The 21,378-nt window shown below is 46.9% G+C and overlaps 1 protein-coding gene and 1 long non-coding RNA gene across 2 annotated transcripts in view; both read left to right on the top strand.

Annotated features, from left to right (window-relative positions):
- LOC307217296 overlaps positions 1 to 4,502 on the top strand; it is a 37,571-nt gene extending 33,069 nt beyond the window's left edge. Inside the window, exon 3 of the long non-coding RNA XR_013839540.1 lies at positions 4,379 to 4,502. This is a non-coding gene — a long non-coding RNA (uncharacterized lncRNA). The remainder of the gene's footprint in view (positions 1 to 4,378) is intronic.
- A 1,679-nt stretch (positions 4,503 to 6,181) lies between these two features.
- The window catches only part of MED12L (mediator complex subunit 12L), a 180,916-nt gene continuing 165,719 nt past the window's right edge, over positions 6,182 to 21,378 (top strand). Inside the window, exons 1-2 of the mRNA XM_079977534.1 lie at positions 6,182 to 6,946; positions 7,310 to 8,178. Coding sequence (XP_079833660.1) covers positions 8,080 to 8,178 — 99 coding nt within the window. The 5' untranslated portion in view covers positions 6,182 to 6,946; positions 7,310 to 8,079. The remainder of the gene's footprint in view (positions 6,947 to 7,309; positions 8,179 to 21,378) is intronic.

Genomic DNA, 21,378 nt, shown 5'->3' on the forward strand with positions numbered 1-21,378 from the left:
CACACCATGTAAACTGTTACACGCTTCTGTCATGTCCCGCTTGGTTTTTACCATGGAGGATAAATGGAACTAACAAAATAAGAGTTAGCTAAAGATAATGAGATTATTTAATTGCCTTAAACTGGGTTCTATTGAAACATCAACTGTCTGCAGCCCCCATTACAGAATTATTCCACTCAGCATCCATGTGACTGAAACTTTGTACAGGCACAGTAGGCAGCCCATTCAGGCCTTTAATGTGCTAATTAAAAAGCTAAATTAATATTTATGTAATCTGTCAGGTGCTGAGATTTCACGGCGCTCTAAATCCAAAAGCTACAATTTTACGAACAATAGTGGCTCTCCTAAATTAGGTTTCTGCATTGCAGCGTTGCTCAAGGTTTGACAGGAAACTCAAACACGTGACATTACTTTTCTGTGTTATTCAGAAATAAAATCCATGGTCAAGGGCAGCCTTTAAGCTTATATAACAATTTTTACTCTGATGTATTGCCCTTCATAATGAAGGTTTTGGAAATCATTTTAAAAAGGAAATCACATAACCTGCAATCCATGCAGTGTATGGTCGAAAGGGGAACACAGCCTGAGTCTTCAAGGTTTGTTTACAGTATATAAAATAATATTGAGAACATAGGAAATCTCTGCTGGATCAGACCAAAGGGACATCTAGCCCAGTTCTCATGATGGCCAAGCAGATGCCTATATCCGCTGGTACCCAAATGATGTGATTATTGTTCTGGGACCATCTGTATTTAAGGTTTTAGATCATACACAACATTCCTTTTGCCTCATTATCAGGCCTCATTGAAAGCAGATTAGATGCTTTCCATTGAACTATTTATGGCAGAGTTACAGATAGGAAGAAGTGTGCATGCACACGAAAGCTCATACCAAGAACTAACTTAGTTGGTCTTTAAGGTGCTACTGGAAGGAATTTTTTTTGTTTTTATTTATGGTAGAGTTTATGAAATAAGTCAAAAGATGCCCTTTGCCCTAGCATTCCTCTATATCAGGCATGTCCAACTTCCAAGAGACTGCGATCTACTCCCACTATAAAAAAAAATATATATCTGGCAGTGATCTACCAAAGTTGTGGAGCTTTTTTAAGGAGCCAAAGCCGTGGAGCTTTTTTTTTGGAAGCCTTCTGGGTGCGGGGAGTCAGGAGGCTGCTGGACATCCCTGTTCTATTTTAATGGGATGGCATCTAAAAATCACTTAGGGAAACATGCAGTTTTCTGGTTCACCACATGGAACACAAAACCTCACACGTCTCTTAGCTCGAGTCCTGGAAACTGGCATTCATGTAGGCCTTTCTGCTGCTTGATCAGAGCAAACTGATCACCAATATATTAATAGATTACAAACAGTTTTTCTGGTGTGCTTCTCTAGTCTAGCCTAAAAAAATTATTAAGTAATTCATCTCAGTCTAACCCTATGATGAAAAGGGGATAGGGACTCGCTCTAATGGCACATCAGCACAGATTACTGAATGGAATAAAATGTTAGCCCCTTTTGTATGTTAATACCTTGGCTGAGGGATGCGGGTACCGCTGTGGGTTAAACCACAGAGCCTAGGACTTGCTGATCAGAAGGTCGGCGGTTTGAATCCCCGCGACGGGGTGAGCTCCCGTTGCTCAGTCCCTGCTCCTGCCAACCTACCAGTTCGAAAGCACGTCAAAGTACAAGTACAGTGGTACCTCAGGTTAAGTACTTAATTCGTTCCGGAGGTCCATTCTTAACCTGAAACTGTTCTTAACCTGAAGCACCACTTTAGCTAATGGGGCCTCCTGCTGCTGCTGTGCCTCCGGAGCACAATTTCTGTTCTCATCCTGAAGCAAAGTTCTTAACCCGAGGTACTATTTCTGGGTTAGTGGAGTATGTAACCTGAAGCGTATGTAACCTGAAGCGTATGTAACCTGAGGTACCACTGTAGATAAATAGGTACCGCTCTGATGGGAAGGTAAATGGCGTTTCCGTGTGCTGCTCTGGTTCACCAGAAGCAGCTTAGTCATGCTGGCCACATGACCTGGAAGCTGTATCCCGGCTCCCTGGGCCAATAAAGCAAGATGAGCGCCGCAACCCCAGAGTTGGCCACGACAGGACCTAATGGTCAGGGGTCCCTTTACCTTTACCTTGGATGAAAGGCAGTGTGGAAATACAAAAAGTAAGTAAGTAAGTAAGTAAGTAAGTAAGTAAGTAAGTAAAGGGTGTGTGTGAAATCACCAAGATATGTTTTGGGGTTGCTGAACTTCTGATGATATCAGTGATATCCAGAAACTTACAAATCATGCTGTATTGTTTCTGTTTGGTTTGCTGCATTATCACTGTGAGTTCCCATAGTAAAAGTGAGCAATATTTCCAGGGTCTAGCCCCTAGTAACTGGCAAGGGTAAATTTGGGGGCAAATTATATTACTTGCAGTGCTTCTTGACATATATTCTAGCATGGAATTTTCTCAGGCACTCGGAATGTTGGGCACTTACTGACCCAGAACTGCAAACTCATTCCCCTGTGATTTAGCTTTCCATTTTTTTGGCTCAGTGTTTGATTTGCATGAAGACTAAATGGGTTATTGCTCAGCCGTACAGGATACAAATCTCTGTGCACTGATTGGCTGAAGGATGTTATTAGATGAGCATAGGGATTTATAGCAAAGAAGCCAGGCAAGGATTGAGGGGTGTGCTTCAGCATAATAAGTAATGTTACTTTTCTGATTCTGGTAGGAGTGGAAATGCTTCATAATGCTAACAAAAGCATTTGTAAATGTCAGGGTCCCATTAATATGTTCTCATGCGTATGTTCTAGATACATTTTTACCCTGATCCAACAAGAGTGATACATGCATGGATATGGTTTTCCAGGCATGGATCAGGTTTCTGAATTAGCCCCTATATGCTTAAAAGGGTTCGTTCTCTCTCTCTCTCTCTCTCTCTCTCTCTCTCTCTCTCTGTGTGTGTGTGTGTGAGAGAGAGAGAGAGAGAGAGAGAGAGAAGACTGAATTTAGTAAGCAGGGATGTGTGCAGATTGTTCCCTCCTTACACACACACACACACACACACACACGAATTGGCCCTTTAATGTGGTAGCAACTACCCTTTGGTATTCCCTGTTAGAAAGTCACAGTCTCTGTTGCATTATAGGTGCAGTGGTACCTCGGGTTACATACGCTTCAGGTTACATACGCTTCAGGTTACACACTCCGCTAACCCAGAAATAGTGCTTCAGGTTAAAAACTTTGCTTCAGGATAACAACGGAAATCTTGCTCCGGTGGTGCGGCAGCAGCAGGAGGCCCCATTAGCTAAAGTGGTGCTTCAGGTTAAGAACAGTTTCAGGTTAAGAACGGACCTCCGGAACGAATTAAGTACTTAACCTGAGGTACCACTGTACCTAATGAAGACCTTTCTCTTTCAACAAGTCTTTCAAGTTATCCTCATCTGCATCTGTATTGGAACTACTTTTTAACCCTTTTTATATGTGGATTTTTTTTAAAAAAAACCTTTGTACTGTTTTAAATATGTGGAATTGTTTTTTATTTTTATTTTATTTAAAAAATACACTTGTTTTATAGCTGCAACTGTTTTGTTATTGCTTTATTATTGCATATTTTATTGTTGTAACCCACCCTGCGACCTTGTGGTTAGTGGTGGGCAAGGAAACTCAATAAATCGATGGGGGAGTGTGGGACCGGGGGGCGGGGGCGGAATGGCATACGTGCATGCACACAAAAATCCCGTAATCATATCTTCTTGTGCTGCCTCATTTCATTTCCTCAAATATACCTCACCAGATTCGTTACCAGTTCCACATGCATTCAGAACTCCCACGACTTCAACAGGTCTAGGAATATCCGACACCAGGTGCTGGTTGAGTTAATTAATGCTTTGCCTTTGGAACCATGGAGACAACATTGCTATCAACGTCCACCACAGGTGTTGGGAGAAGCTGTGTAGCTACTGCATTCTATAAAACAAGGGAGGGGACATCCAGCTGTTAATGTACTGGTTTTTGCAGTGCTGTCCACAAGGACTCCTGCCTTTTGTACATGCATGTAGGCTCTATCGCAGGGGTCAGCAAACTTTTTCAGCAGGGGGCCGGTCTACTGTCCCTCAGACCTTGTGGGGGGCTGGACTATGTTTTGAAAATAAATAAAATGAACAAATTCCTATGCCTCACAAATAACCCAGAGATGCATTTTAAATAAAAGGACACATTCCACTCATGTAAAAACACACTGATTCCCGGACCGTCCACGGGCAGGATTTAGAAGGCGATTGGGCCAAATCCAGCCCCCGCGCCTTAGTTTGCTTACCCATGCTCTATCAGGACACATTGCCTTGCATGTGCAGACTCAGCAACTCTGAGCATCATTTTGTTGCAGGTCCACATACTCTGCAGAAGCTGCACTGAGGGCCTACAGATATATTTGCTGAGAGCCAGAGGTGTATGTAGCTCTGATGTGTACATGGAGTGCCACAATAATTTACGTGGCATTTGAAGCCTGCACATGTACAATGGAACTACTGGAATGAAGTTTCTATATGTCCTTAAAAACAACATATTGCATATAACAACTATGTATCTATAGTAGTTATATGTAGCTTTGAATACCGATTCTACACATACATGGTATTCTGTAAAGATTATAATACATTTAAAATAGGCTCTATAAAGGCATATAAGTTATTATGTTTCTGTATTGGCTGCCAAATAAAGAAAGCTGCTGGATTCTTTCCTGGTACCTGCACAGAGTTTTTGGGGATAATACATCTGAGCTGCTTCCCAAGTTGTGTGGTTTGAGGCTGTCTTAGTGTAGTTCCACTTTTTAGATACACTTCATTTATTAAACAAACACTATTCCTGCACTGCTAGGACCTGGTGGTGATGCCATACAATAGGGATGAGTACAAGGTCACTGAATACTTAACATTTAGCTCATGGACAACTTCCTCAACAGAATAAATCAGATTGTATGTTTTAATCAAGTGCACATGCTTGTTATATTTTATTATCTCCACTCCTCACCCCCCAACAGTCTCTGGTTAGAACAAACTGTATTTGCCTGCAGAATAATTAATGTTGACACACATCTTTGTTGAGACTGTGATCATTCATATCAGCAAATGTCAGAATGGAAATAATTAAATATTACATTTTGGGTAGACATTTTTAGTGGAAATAAAGTTGATCCTTTCTCCTGTATTTCGGTGACTTTTATTTTCACCTCAGACAAGCTGCATTTATATATTGGGCAACGTGAGAAACATTTACAGATTTTTATGGACCTCTACAATTTTCATAAAGTGGGACCTATGTGTACTTTATACAGCTTTTTTTTTTTTTAAAGTTACTGAATTCAACATTGTTTTTCCTTCTTGTTGTGAGAGAGCCAATAGGTACTTTAAGTAAATAATGCACAAGGGAAAAAGCCTCTGACGGTTTATTCCCCAATGCCGAAATGCTAACATTTCGTGTCAGTTAATTCTTATTAAAGTTGGACACATGAACTTGGCCTGGCAGCAAGCAGCAACCAATGCAGATCAGAGGTGTTATATGCTGGTATGGTCTCACTTCTTAATGGTCGTAACAGAGGTAGCTTGCAGGGTGGGGGTAGAAGTAATGTGTAATACTTTACATTATTCCTTCAAAATGTGGTGGGTCAGCCCTCTTGTTGCATTTGGGAGCCCTCCTGTTCATTTTGCTGAACAGGGTCATTGCCCCTAAATCCTGCCCCAATGGCACTGCTTCCTGTGCACACTTACTTGGAAGTAAGCTCCATTTAACTCTTTGTTATTGCACTCTTATAAATTTCTGCTCAAAAGTAAAGAGGTCAATGGGGGCTTTCCCCAGAAGAAGAGAAGAAGAGTTTGGATTTGATATCCTGCTTTATCACTACCCGAAGGAGTCTCAAAGTGGCTAACATTCTCCTTTCCCTTCCTCCCCCACAACAAACACTCTGTGAGGTGAGTGGGGCTGAGAGACTTCAAAGAAGTATGACTAGCCCAAGGTCACCCAGCAGCTGCATGTGGAGGAGCGGAGACGCGAACCAGGTTAACCAGATTACAAGTCTACTGCTATTAACCACCACACTGGCTCTCTCCCAGGGTATACATAGAACTTCAAGTACTTATGCATAGGACTGGACTGCAGGAATACATACCCAAGAGCAAACAACTCCTAGGAAATACATTTTGGCTAACCTTTTTTGTTCTCAGAAGTATCTGCAGAGATGTTACCTTACTCTTGCAAAAAAAATCTTCCGATGATTCTAACCTGTGTTGTATTATATTGTTTGCATCCACCTGCCTTGAGAGACAATGGAGTGTGCCTTTAAGGGTGAAACCATGAAGGCAAAACGCTGCATTAGCAGCACCAAAGTGACTTCCCTGGGGTGCAAGCCTGGACAGTGTGTACCGAGGTCCTGGGCTGCCCAGATGACTAGACCCTATTCTTGGCCTTGCTGATGTGATCTAAAAGTAAGCACAGCAATGTGTTTGGCACCAGTTTGGCTACAGAAGCTGCTGGAAGGAGGTGTTCAAAGCACCATCCAACCATCTTAGGGACTCCACTCTGGATTTGTGTAGGGCTTATTTCTTAGCCTTTTCTTCTCCCAAAGATGTCCCACAAGGCAGCAGAAGTTTAGGATCAGTTTTCTTTCTCCTAGGTGAACTACCTTCCCAGGTTGATGAATTCAATCTGCTCCTGTGTTGTAAGCACACCATTATTAAAGTCCCAGGGCAGGTTACAACAATTTCAAACACACCATTAAAAACAGTTGGAAAAAAACCTTAAAATTATAGGGAAAAATGCCATCACAAAAAATAGAGTGGTTCTAGACATAGGTGGCACAGTTTTTCTGAACTGACACGGATGTCAAGGAAGTGGAGCACAGCAACATGAATGTGTGCTTTGAAACCACCCCCACAGAACAATTCCCATAGTACTAAAGGTAAAGGTAAAGGTACCCCTGCCCGTACGGGCCAGTCTTGACAGACTCTGGGGTTGTGCGCCCATCTCACTTAAGAGGCCAGGGGCCAGCGCTGTCCGGAGACACTTCCGGGTCACGTGGCCAGCGTGACATCGCTGCTCTGGCGAGCCAGAGCCGCACACGGAAACGCCGTTTACCTTCCCGCTGGTAAGCGGTCCCTATTTATCTACTTGCACCTGGAGGTGCTTTCGAACTGCTAGGTTGGCAGGCGCTGGGACCGAGCAGCAGGAGCGCACCCGCCGCAGGGATTTGAACCGCCGACCTTTCGATCGGCAAGTCCTAGGCGCTGAGGCTTTAACCCACAGCGCCACCTGCGTCGTATAGGCACTTAAATAAGGTCAGTAATGGATGTGACTTAGTTATCCCTTAACCACATTATTACATTCACAATCAGGTGCATTTTCATGGTCAATCCAACGCTCCTTGGATTCATTCTAGGCCAGGCTAGCAATGATGGGTGTGGAAATGGATGGGACAGTTCCGACTTCAGATTGATTGATGTGCTCTGATCTCCTGTATGTGAACATCCCTCCCGCCCCAGTTGACCTTCTCAGTGGCGACTGAAAATCCTCAATAACCTGAGCTATTGGGAGGAGGAGGAGGAAGGGGGTGGTGGGAAGAGAGAAAAACGAAGCGTGGTGCCAATGGAACTACATCCCTGGTGAAAAAAAATCTTCCGGTGACATTTGTTCTAGCCTGAGACTTTGCAGCAGCAGCAGCAGCAGCAGCAGCCAGGGAAGAAACAGCATCACGTTAAGCTCAGCAGGGTGGCTATTTCTTTTGTGTCTCTGGGCACCGAGTCGCTTTCATTCCCGAGTTGCTCGCTGCCTCCCTCCCGTAGTTACCGGGCCCTTGGGTGACTGAGGGGGTGGCCCCCTCTCTCTCTCGCCTCTGTGCGTTGGCTCGCATTTGAGCAGCAGCAGCAGCAGCAGCAGCAGCCTCCCCGCCGCCTGTCGGAGAAGAGCCAGGCCCAGAGGGGGAGCCCGTCTGCCAGCCGAGTGCTGCTCCCTGGCGCTCAGAGGCTGCTCCATCTCCAACTCACTCCCTCGCGCGCTCTCCCTCTCATTCATTTCGCCGGCTAAACATGAGAGATCATGGCCGCCTTCGGGCTCCTCAGCTATGAGCAGAGACCTCTCAAGCGCTCCCGCTTGGGGCCGCCTGACGTCTACCCTCAAGACCCCAAGCAGAAGGAGGTAACGGGGAGGGAGGGAGGGAGGGGGGGTAAAAGGAAGCCCGCGCTTTCGCCCGTTCCCCGCCAGCGCGCGCTTGGCGAGGGGGAGAAGTTTGCCCGGTGGCTACTTGAGAAGGAAGGGGGGGGAGGGGAGAAGGAGGGCTGGGGGGCTCTGAGGGAAGAGGGCATGCAGCTGTCGGGGCTGCGGCCCCATTCTGAGGGGATTCCGCCGTAGGACTCGGCTTCTCCGGAGGGCGGAAGGGGCGCACCGGGTCTCCGGGCGCGCGCGCGCTCCTGTCTGCCTGGGCCTGACGCACTCCGGGCTCCCGGTGGCTGTGGCGGCTCCCCGCCCCCCTCTCTCCTCCTCCGTGTTCCCGGCTCGCTTGTGCCTTCAGCGCACCTCCCTAAACTTTTGAAAAATGTCGGCTCCCGAAAGGGAAGCCGCCCTTTCCCCTGCCCACCCCCCTCCGCCCGCGCGCACACAAACCCGGACTCGCGTTTGGTACACCTGGGCAAGAGCCCCGGGCACCTCGCAAAGGGCTCTCTCAGGTATGCGTGGTGAAGGGTACCCTTCTTCCAACATGTGGAGAATTGATTTCTGTTCAACGCCCCCTCCCCGCCCCCACCTGACTTCTTGGGACTTCTTGTGTGAGGGGATGGAGGGCCATGCTGAACTAGTCAGTGTGTTTTCCCACTGGAAAAAAGGTGCCTAGGTGTCAGGCGTGTCAACTTGAAGAAAATAATGTGTGTGTGTGTGTGGGGGGGGGATAAGCCCCGCCCCACATAATTGCTCACATGACATGGTGGACACACATCATGTGAATGTCAGTGCCCATCAACTGCAGGGGGGTGTGTGACCCCCTCAAATATTTTATTTTGGGGAGGGGGCAAAGACCCCCTCAGCTCCTGGGAGTCGGCTCCTGTGCTAGGCATGGTGGCAGGCAGGTATTTCCCATGGGCTAGTGCACTTGACTCAGAAGTCAATAAAGCTTCTCCTCCACCACTTTCAAAACACACACAGCCACAATCATATGACTTTAAGGCACCTGCTTTTAACAATTAATTGCAACAGCCAGTGGCACTGAATAGTAACTTGTGATGCTATCTACATATGCTGCTCTGCAATTAATGTGTAATTATTTCAAGGTGGGGAGGAAAGGCCTATTATAATGGCTACTTGTAAGTGGCTGAGGGATTTGCTTGTTTCCTTCACTCACCTGCTACCCAGCTGTAACTAACCTGTTCCCTTCTAAAGGTTCAAGACCACAAGTCACCTGCGAACTATTTCTAGATGGCTAATTTCCAGGTGTTACTACTGCCTTTGTGTGGCTGCAGGAGTAACGCGATGTTACTGCAATGTTTCCAAGCCTCTTTCCATGTGGGTAGGCCCTATCCTCCAATCCAGGGAGAAAAGTGTTGTCGGGAAGGTACGGTGTTTATATGGTATCTCTCTATGGAACTGGACCAGCCCACATGGTAAATGGCTTGCAAATAATATCCCGCCCCCAAAGCCCCTAGTTCGACATGAAATTATTGTGCCATCTCTGTACATTATGGTGTTTTATAGTAAGCATGCTTCATAAATCTCTATCCCCAAGGGGCTCATAAGTGTAAGGGAAACTGGGAAATGGAGCTGGGGGTAAGCACATCTGATTATTCCAGTTACCTTGCCGTATCCAAAATACAGGTGGTGGTTCTGAAGGCTTTGTCGAAAATTTGTGTCACTCAGAACTTTATTGTGTAGCTGTAATTTGAGAATTGGCCTAGATCTATTTATTTTTTTACTGTGGACTTATTCAAATTATGTTGCGGTTCTTATAATATGCATTGTACATTGGACAGGGAAGTTTTACCACGTGTTAAAAAAGGAGGAATTGTTTCTTATCCAGCCAAAACTTTCAACTTGATAGTTTTGAGTTGCTTTATACCACAACAGTAAATGTGATAACTGGGTGAATGTTGCCACTTGCTGATAAGTCACAGTTTTGGTTCGTCAGGGCAAAATGTAAGAAGATTTTGATACACGTGTATTGGACTAGGGAACCAAGTCTCGTCTTCATTTCTTACACTTGCCAAAGTCAGGTTGGGAAGCGTCTGGAGCAGTTGAAGAAATTTTAATTTCTTTTTGTACTTCAGATTTTCTAAAATGCCTTTTACATACTTGACGGAAGGTTTTTATTTCTCTACTCAAAAGTTTCTATTTAGAGTAACCATATGGAATGCTAAAAAAAGAAAAAGGTTGAGCATATTCTTCAAATGTTAATAATAAACATTAACTTCCATGCTTTATTTGGGAAGAATGCTGACTATTAATAACACTTAGCTTACAGAATAGTTAAATATTACATATTTGAACAACAATATAATACAAACACATTGGCCTGTTGTGCAACAGTATAATATAAACACATTGGCCTATTGTTTGCTAGCATTTTGTTACGCTGTGACCAAATTTGAGAACTGATATGAGTGCACAGCAGGGGTAGCCAATGTGCCCTCCAGATATTGGACTCAAGTTCCCATTAGCCTTAGCTAACATATGCTGTGGCAAGGGATGATGGGAGTTGTAGTCCAGCAACATCTGGAAGGCACCACATTGGCGATCCCAGGGATATAGAATGCAGTTTAATTGTCTTCATATTAGCATGACATACCGTAACTGGCAGCTGGATTCTAGCTTGGAATCCCAATCTTGTCACTTAGGCCATCTTTACTGTTGTACCACATTCCTTGGCTTGATTATCAAAAACTGGGTGATGCCTGAGATAGTAATCTTTGTAATTATTTTTGATCTCATCCCCACACCCATATCAAAGCCAGCTGTGGGTTCATTGTCTCTTGATTCTTGTTCGATCTGCTTTCCAAGAGTTGAAGACATGTGGCCACAGCCAGAGTCTCCCAAGTCTACAAGATTTGGTATATGCAAGAGCTGGTAAATTCAAATCAGTTTGTTTCTCACCTTGTGGAGGCTTGCTGTAAAGAAAAATCTTTTGCGACTCCCCAATTTACAGAACCAGGTTTTTTATTATTATTTAAAAAACACACATTTCTTTCATAGGTTTCTGTGATTTCTTGGGGTATTTATGTGTGTTTTAGCCTGCTTTTCAATCAAAACAATTTCAAAGTGGGTAGATAAGTGGGATGTTTATGTTCATTTTTCCATAATCATTTTGACAAGAGTAAAAAAACAACACCAAATCAATGCACACCTGATGACCTGTGCAAGACCGTGTCATCTTTGGAATGTGATATAATTAGTGACTTTAATTTCAATTTCAATTTCTGTTTGCAGTAGCAGCAACTTCCCAAACAACAAGGGCCCATATGGTTAATAATTAAAATGTGTTCCATTTCCTATATACATTGAACCACATATTTTTAAGAATGGTATATGCTTATCGCATGTTGTGGTCGTGAATATTTATATGTTCCACTGCTAATAGAAATAGAACTGGTTCAGGTGTGTATAAGTTGTGAAACAAACTGAACTTTTGTTACTTGCTGCTGAAATCAGACAAATAATGCTAGTGACCTGACATTCTGTACATAGCTTTTTGTTAAAACATCATTGTTATAAGTACATACTAGTTAAAATAACATTATAGCAACTGAAGCATCTCCTGAATGTAAAAATGTGTTCAGTTTGTGGACGGTCACTGCCGATGGAGGGGTTATGGTAGCATGTGTGAAACTAATTTGAAGAATCATGGGAGTCTGCTGAGAAAGCTGTTGCTCCAACGCATGAGGTCATCCCCCGCAGGGTTCACTGTGGAGCTGCCCCCGGATCTTAGAATATCTCTGCTCAGTACTCCATGTGATGGAATAAATCAGTACAAAGTCAAGATTCGCAACTATAAAATAACCACCTCCTTAGAAAACTGGCTGCAGTTCCAAATCTCTTACCAATGAGTAAGTCCCTTTGAATTCAGTAGCGCTTACTGTGAGTAACTGCACCTTGGATTGGGCTACATATGTGGAATACTGAATTCAGACTTGCTCTAGTTGTCTGCCAATGCTTCTGTGCTAAATTAAATAGGTTGTTTAATGTGAAACCCTGTAGGACGGAGGAAAAGCTCCCCAGCACCTCTATCTTTATAAACTGACATGGTTCAGGCTATGCCACGTCAGTCCTCTTCCATGCAACAGTGCTTCGAGGAAGTGTTGCTATCCAGATGCTTTGCTGCGCTATGTCACTCAAGACATCACTGAAGCAGCACAGAAAGGAGTGAAAAAACATTTTTTAAGCCTCTTGTAAACTGTGAGCTAGGAAAAGACACCAGTGTGGATTCAGATGCTAGACTAAGTGGGAGCCCTGGCTAGTCCTAAGAACAGCCCACATCACCACTGGTGCCATGGTTAGACGAAGGGAGTCCGCAACATTGCAGCCCACTCCCAGTTACTTAACAGTAGCTAAGCAGTTGGTGGGCATACATGCACTTTAGGAGAAGTACTTTGGAGCATTAACCCAGTCAACAAGGTAGGTCCTCAAAATAATGGGAATACAGAACATCCAAATACTGAAGCAGTAAAGGGTCATGGTTGGGACTATGTTACCACTCAGAAGACAATGTCGTCTTCTTAGTAAACTTCTGGAAAAATTAGGCTGGTAATGAGCCTCACTCACCTCACAGAGTGTTTGTTGTGGGGGAGGAAGAGAAAGGAGATTGTTAGCTGCTTTGAGATTCCTTAGGGTAGTGATAAAGCGGGATATCAAATCCAAACTCTTCTAATTATCCTTTAAAATCATTCTGTTCAAAACTTAAAAGACTGAATTGCTTCCTAAGTTTCAAATATCTGACTTAAATGTGGAATGTCCTGTTTGGCTGATGTAAATTGGCAATGGGCATTGTTATTAGGTGACAGCTTTATATTGAGGAAGAAGTCCTTGATGGTATATCGATTGTGGTTGAGTCAGAAAGTGGGTAGAGAAAAGTTTCTTCTCCCTCTCTCATAACATAAGAACTCATGGACATCCAATGACGCTGGACATTGGAAGATTGCAAACAGCTAAAAGAAAAAGTATTTCTTTGTGTAGTGAGTAGTTAAGCTATGGAACTCGCTTACACAGGGGACAGTGATGGCCATCAACCTAGGTGGTTTTAAAAGAGGGTTAGACAAATTCATGGAGGACAAGTTAACCCTGATGGCTATGTTTTGCCTACGCAATGGGAGGCAGCAATTCCTCAGAATACCGGTTGCTGGAAACCACAGGACAGGAAGGCGCTTTTGTGCTCGGATCCTGTTTGCAGTTTCCCCACCAACATCTGGTTAGCCACCGTGAGAACAGGATGCTGGGGGCTGATCCAGCAGGCTCTTCTTACATTCTTTTTGTTCTTAGTGTTGGAATACACTACAAAAAATTCTTGCTAGAGTTAGTTGCACGGCTTGAATCCTCAGTGTGCCCCCCATCAGTCAACTTTTGTCGTCTGTTGAATTTTTCTCTTAAGTTGGGGATGCTCTCTATAAGATATTCCCAGGGCCTGCTTGAGAGTATAAGCGTTTCCTACAATTGGTTTTAGGACATTTAAAAATACACTGGAGGGATTTTAGCTTGGAGCTATAGATGACTACACCAGTTATCTTTCATCTTCCCTGCTGGATATGGTATTGCTGTACTGTATCTTTTCCTGAGTACCAGTGTGGCCTTGTCAGTCTCTTTTCACCTCTCTACAGATTCAGGAATACCTGTTATAATTTCTTTGATGGATCACATTGTCTCCAATTGCCTCCCAAAGGACACAATGTCATGGTCGCTGATGGCATACAGGGCTGGCTAAATTGTTCTGCCATAAAGAAGTAAATTTCCCAGAGGCTGGGAATCGGATATAAATCCCCTTCAAATAGGCTGCAGCAAAGATCCTAAAAATTACACATCAGTTAGTATTTTGGATGTCTGTTCTTAAAATCTATAACTGCTTTCTTCTTGAACAGGAAAATTGGGCAGGTCAAAACCAGGTTGTGGAGAATCTGCCCTGTTTGTCCCTGGTTCAGTACCCAGCTTAGGCCTGGGACACCCCCAGGACAGACACTGCTACTTAGGTTAGATAATGAGCTAAATGGAACTATGGTCTGACTCAGTATAAGGAAGCTTCTTATGTTGACATAGAAAAATCATCAACATTTCGAAAAGGGGGAAACGGCCTTGGCCAGTGTTCTCTGCTGTACCATTTGATATCCAAATATGTTAAAACTAGAAAACAGATGCCTCATCAACCTTTCCCTAGTGGATGGAGATTTGCCCTAGTGGAACAAAATTTGCCACATTTGCTAACTTCAATATTTGACCTTTGAATCTGGGGAAAAAACAAATGCGGTTTTGAGTTAGGGTAAGTTAATGCTTTTAATTTGACAAATGGAAACTCCATCTCCACAGAGGTTAAGACAGGGATGTTTGCTGGCACCCTTTTATTTCTATCCACATATAGAGAGCATTTCTGAAGAACCACAAAGCCTTATTTATTTTCCACCCTGTCTTCTGATTCAGAAGATTAGGATTCCTGGCTATGCAGGGAGCCTCCATTCGCACTCATGGCTCCTGGCTGCAGAAGTTTTTTGGCAACATGTGCAATGTCTGGAGGGTCTCACAGATCTGTGTGGAAGCATCCATCTTTGGGTTATAGTGCCTAAAGAAGGCTTAGCTCTCTTCCCTTGTGGATCTAGCCTTTGGGTGCATTTTTTAAAAATCATGTATTTTATCCTAATTTGCAGCAGTAGGATTCATATCCAAAACCACAAAGCCTCGGTTTCACCAGCATCCTTTGGAATGAAATCCATGTCATGTTTTGTCTTTTCCACATCTTATATCTCACCCATGCACATTCAGGTACACTTTAAGAGGCGAAACTTATTATTTTCAATTCCAAAATGATTTGTCTTTCAAACCAAGATAAGTATGTTACTTATGACAGCATTATTTGCAACAGGGACTTGCACTCAGAAAATAAGGCAAGCACAACTGCTTGACCATATCTAGGCCATAATTTGATACAAGATTGAACTAGATTTGTGCCTTTATCTAGCATGTGGCAATATTCTGTAATGTTTGGCATTTTAAATGATCTTCTTGTTTTAATGAGAGATGCTTTGTGATGACCACTGGTTTTAAGCAAATAAAATGAGATGGTACAAAGTGGCTTTTGTATTGACCTGAGATGACAACACTATGTAGTCTAAAAAGCTGGCTTGTGTGGTGCTGGTTTAGGAGTCATTGGAGTCCTGTGGTTGGATCTATAGGGAAAGACAAATGCTTATTTAAATTGTCCATAAAAGAATACAGCCCTTAGAATGGAAAAGGTTCCCCACCCTGATATAGATTATAGAATGAAAATATTCTGCAGCAAGTGAAGAAATACTTCTTTTGTCCCAGGTTCTTTATTTGATTTAATAATGTAAATGGAAGTATTTTTCAAGGAGTTGTTAATACAGAATATTAAAGGTAAAGGTAAAGGTACCCCTGCCCGTACGGGCCAGTCTTGCCAGACTCTAGGGTTGTGCGCTCATCTCACTCTATAGGCCGGGAGCCAGCGCTGTCCGCAGACACTTCCGGGTCAGACACTTCCGTGGCCAGCGTGACAAGCTGCATCTGGCGAGCCAGCGCAGCACACGGAACGCCGTTTACCTTCCCGCTGGTAAGCGGTCCCTATTTATCTACTTGCACCCAGGGGTGCTTTCGAACTGCTAGGTTGGCAGGCGCTGGGACCGAACGACGGGAGCGCACCCCGCCGCGGGGATTCGAACCGCCGACCATGTGATCGGCAAGTCCTAGGCGCTGAGGTTTTACCCACAGCACCACCCGCGTCCCTATACAGAATATTACTCAGCAGTAAAAATGCAAAAGGAGTAGGTTTTGAGTCTGACGAAATCAAACAAATCCCTTTTGCATTGTGTCTCAGTGTCCGAAACTCCCATTGTTCTAGGCGCATTTTGTGACAGGGAATTCCATTAGTGCAAGCATCTTCTGAGCTCTGGGCACAGTTCTGCGCCTAAGGTTTCAGATTAAAACTGCAGAGTGGAAGGAGAGGAGGACCTTTTTCTGCCTCCCCTCTTCCAGCTACTCTCTGAAGTCTGGAGAAAGGACCCTCTTAAGAATATTAGGGGGGTGGGCAGGGGAAGGACCAGACCATGTGGAAAACGAACATAATATTTTAGCTGCAGTTCATTCATTTTCAACTCTGTATTCCTGTTATAAAAACGTGTGTCTAGACATTTCGTTGTTGTTATGTAGTGAAGTTTCACCCTGGGCCAGCAGGGGGATACTGTATATAGATTTCACTCAGGTCTGTAGATAGTTTTCACTCAGGTCCACGTCAGTTATTTTAGGCGGGAAACACTGGGCTGTTGTTGCTACAATGTTGACAGCCGGCTGCCTATAAAAGCAGGCCGGCTGAGCTGTTTGCAGTCAGTTCTATTCCAGCTTACAAAATAAAGAGCTACTTGGAGAAATCGCTGTGTCGTCTGCTATGTCAACCCACAACTTAACACTGGCGACGAGGATGGGATCGATGGACATCAGAGCACAGCCAGATGCGGCCAGCCTCTGAACTGAGCTGAATCACTGAGCTGAATCACAGAGCGAAATCACTGAGTGAAATCACTGGACAGAACCAATTCAGAGCTGACTGTTCTGGCTAAGAGCACTGTGTTCCATCCATCGCCCTTTACGCCGGCATCGGAATCATGGCTTCACTTGTGCCTCTACCGCCGTTTGCGCCAGCCTCTGAATCATGGGACTCCTACCTCGCTCGGTTTGACTGCTACCTCCAAGCCAACGAGCTGACAGCAGTATCAAAGGATCGGAAGCGGGGCCTTTTCCTCAGCCTCTGTGGGCCTGAGGTGTTTGAGACGGCCCGAGCATTGGTTGCGCCTGAAGCAGTCCAGGCAACACCATGGGACACGATCCAAGAGAAGCTCCGCAACCACTACGCACCAAAGCCGTCCAAGATTGCTGCCCGCCATGCGTTCTACCACCGGAACCAGGCAGAGGGGGAGTCAATCAACAACTACACCACCGCCCTGCGACAGGCTGCAATGCACTGTGAGTTCCGAGACTTAGACGATGCCCTGATGGATCGAATCGTCTGCGGGGTCCGGGACATCCATCTGCAACGGCGTCTCCTTGCCAAGCCAGACCTCACGCTACAGAAAGCCATTGAGGAGGCTGTGGCCTCAGAAGCTGCTGAACGCTCCGCCCAGGAGATCCGCAAGTCCAGCAGCCCGCGTCTTGCTAGGGAGCCAGTTCCGGTGCATCATGAAGAGGCCAGCAGTGATGAGGCATCCTCCAGTGAAGACGATGACGTGCACCAGACAAAGCGGGAGCGCAGGAAGTTCCAACAGAAGTCCAAGGGCCAACCGGAATGTGTCGGCTGCGGAGGCAACCATTCCCGTGCCAAGTGTCGATTCAGAGACGCCATCTGTAGGAAGTGTTCCAGAAGGGGCCACATCGCTAAGGTCTGCCGATCGGCTCCGTCTGACACCCCCCCTTCATCGACTCGCAAGTCCAAGTCTTCACTCCAGTCTGCCAAGGAAAGTTGTTTCGCTCTCACCAACTGCCGCTGCCCGTCTGGAACCACGATTGGCCAAACCGACTCGCCTACGCGACGCAAGCTGAACGTCACGGTGCTCATTGAAGGAGCTCCATGTGACATGGAGATCGACACCGGGTCTGCCCTGTCCATCGTGTCATGGAGCACCATCAAAAGACTGGTACCCAGAGTGTCCAAAAGGCAACTCGACTCTCACCGCATACACCTGAGAGACTACCAGGGAAACGACATTCCCGTGGTAGGCGTTGGCCGGTTCCGGATCGCCTTCAAGGATTTTTCGGGCCTGCTCCGGTTGGTGGTGGTCGAAGGTCAGCGGCCAAGCCTCCTAGGGCTAGACTGGTTTGATGCCCTTGGCCTGGAAGTCACCGGCATCAACTGCATCTCTAACGCAGAGACTGAGGGTCTGGTCAAAGACTTTGCCGAGGTTTTCGACGGCACCTTGGGGCAATATACAGGTACGCCCATCTCCTTTAGCCTTGATCCACAAGTCGCCCCCATCAAGCTAAAGCCACGCCGGGTTCCCTTTGCTCTCAAGGCTAAGGTGGACGAACAACTGGACAAACTGATCGCCCAAGGAGTTTTGGAGCCGGTTGACCACGCCAAGTGGGAAACCCCCATCGTCACGCCTGTCAAGCCAGATGGGTCAGTGAGAATCTGCGCTGACTACAAGTGCACGATCAACAAGGCGCTTCAGCAGCACGCTTATCCGGTTCCTGTTGTCCAACACCTGCTGCATTCCCTGGGTGAGGGTAAGGTCTTCGCTAAGCTGGACCTTGCCCAAGCCTATCAACAACTGCCCGTCGATGATGCCACTGCTGAAGCCCAGACGATCGTCACCCACCGGGGGGCATTCCGTTGCCGCCGGTTGCAGTTCGGGGTGAGTGTGGCTCCTGGCATCTTCCAAAGCCTTATGGAGCGTCTCCTGCAAGGGCTTCCGGGCATGGTACCATATTTTGATGACGTCTCGGTGTCTGCAGACTCACACCAGCAGCTGTTCGAGCGCCTCCGTGCCGTGCTGACCAGGTTCCAAGAGGCTGGGCTCAAGGTAAAGAGGGAAAAGTGCCAGATCGCCGTTCCACAGGTAGAGTTCCTGGGCTATCTTATCGATGCCTCCGGCCTTCACCCGACCACATCCAAGATCCGCGCTATCCAGCAGGCCCCCACCCCAAAGAACAAGACGGAGTTGCAGGCGTTCCTGGGGCTGCTGAACTTTTATAACATGTTCCTGCCCCACAAAGCCACAGTGGCTGAGCCTCTTCACCGACTCCTTAGCACAAAGACGCCTTGGGCCTGGGGTCATCGGGAGACGGCGGCCTTCAACGCGGTCAAGGCTCTCCTTTCATCAGACAGTGTGCTGGTACAGTACAGTGAATCCAGGCCGCTGGTCCTTGCCGCCTCACCTTTTGGCATCGGTGCTGTCCTTAGTCACCGTTTTCCAGACGGAAGAGAAGCACCGCTCGCCTACTTTTCCAGGACGCTATCTCCGACGGAGCGGAATTACAGCCAGCTCGACAAGGAGGCACTGGCACTTGTGGCTGGAGTGAAGAGGTTCCACGAATACCTCTATGGCAGGACTTTTGACCTCATCACTGACCACAAGCCACTCCTGGGCCTCCTCGCCGGTGATCGTCCAACTCCACCGGTCCTCTCGCCACGCATGCTGCGATGGACTGTTTTCCTGGCTGCCTACCACTACCGGCTCATCCATCGCCCGGGAAATCGATGGGCCATGCCGACGCCCTCAGCCGTTGCCCTCTTCCGGCATTTGTGGAAGACCCGGCTCCAGCTTCATCGCTCCTTCTGATTGAGGATCTTCCGGCAGCGCCTGTATCAGCTGCCACTGTGGCCTCCGCGTCTGCCCAGGATCGCACCATCAGCCGGGTGCTCAACTGGGTGTGGAGGGGGTGGTCACAAGGGCCTTTTGCATCGGAGTACCAGCCCTTCGCAACCAGACAACATGAACTCTCAGCTCATCGCGGCTGTCTGCTGTGGGGAGACCACGTCGTGATTCCCCAGGGACTCCGTCAGCGCGTCCTGGAGGCTCTGCACGTTGGCCACCCAGGAATTGTCAAAATGAAGGTGTTGGCTCGGTGTTACGTCTGGTGGCCTAATATGGACGATGCCATCACTGCCTGGGTGTCCGCCTGTCAAGCGTGCCAAGAGTCAAGGCCTGCACCACCGGCAGCTAAGGGACACACCTGGGAGACACCCTGGTCGAGGGTGCACATCGATCTGGCTGGCCCCTTTCACGACCGGACCTTTATGGTAGTGGTGGACGCCTATTCCAAATGGCTGGAGGTCGCCCTGATGCCCTCCACTACTACCGAAGCCGTCATCCGGGTGCTGCGAGGCCTGTTTGCAACGCATGGGTGTCCTGATGTCCTTGTCTCTGACAACGGACCGCAGTTCACGTCAGGCACGTTTGAGCGGTATCTTTTGGGACTGGGCATCCGCCATGCCCTAACGGCACCCTTTCATCCATCCAGCAACGGGCAAGCGGAAAGAATGGTGCGCTCGGCAAAAGAGGCACTGGCGCGCCTGGACCGGGGAGACTGGCATGAGCGGGTCGCCAAATACTTGTTCGTGCAACACATCACCCCTCATGCGGCCACAGGGCGGAGTCCTGCTGAACTGCTTATGGGCCGCCGCCTCAGGTCACCGCTCGACCGGCTACACCCAGACTTTGCCGTGGCTGAACCACCAGGCTGTGCCAACGCGCCACGGTCATTTGTCCCAGGAAACCAGGTCTTTGCCCGGAACTATGTGGGGGACATTCCTTGGGTGCCAGCCACAGTAGTGGGAGTCACTGGACCTCGCTCGTACCAGGTGGCACTCGAAGACGAACGCTTGTGGCGACGGCACATAGACCAGCTTAGGCGCAGGGTTGGGGACTTGGACACTACCGAGGTGCCCCCAACTGCGCTTGCGGCTCCAGAAGAGACACGTACAGATGGCGAGGCCCCACCTACACCTCCCTCGCAAACTGCCAGCGTGGAGCCGAACCAAGCCGCTTCAGAGGGTCTGCCAGACTTACCACAGACTCAGACCACTCCACTTGCGGAGGCTCCACCCACAGCAGCGGATCCAGGGGAGTTGGTTCCAACGCCACCTAGGGTCGCACCACAGCCTCAGCAAGAACTGTGTGGCCCTCTGGACTTGGCTACCAGTCCCCAACGGTCTGACAGAGTTTCCAAGTGCCCAACTTATTTAAAGGACTATGTTGTTGGACATGTATCACTGTTGGTCTAAGTATGGGAAATGTAACCGATATGCTTTTGTACCTAATTGAACCATTACGCGTAGTGCTGTATATAAGGAAACCATTACGATTGTAACTAACGCCTTATCTCGGTGGGGAGGGGTGTTATGTAGTGAAGTTTCACCCTGGGCCAGCAGGGGGATACTGTATATAGATTTCACTCAGGTCTGTAGATAGTTTTCACTCAGGTCCACGTCAGTTATTTTAGGCGGGAAACGCTGGGCTGTTGTTGCTACAATGTTGACAGCCGGCTGCCTATAAAAGCAGGCTGGCTGAGCTGTTTGCAGTCAGTTCTATTCCAGCTTACAAAATAAAGAGCTACTTGGAGAAATCGCTGTGTCGTCTGCTATGTCAACCCACAACTTAACAGTTGTTGTGCCCATAACCTAGGTTTAAGGTGCCATTTAGCTCCAGCTTTCAT

The sequence above is a fragment of the Podarcis cretensis genome (genome assembly GCF_951804945.1).
Source record: "Podarcis cretensis genome assembly, chromosome: 5".
Lineage (NCBI taxonomy): Eukaryota > Metazoa > Chordata > Lepidosauria > Squamata > Lacertidae > Podarcis > Podarcis cretensis.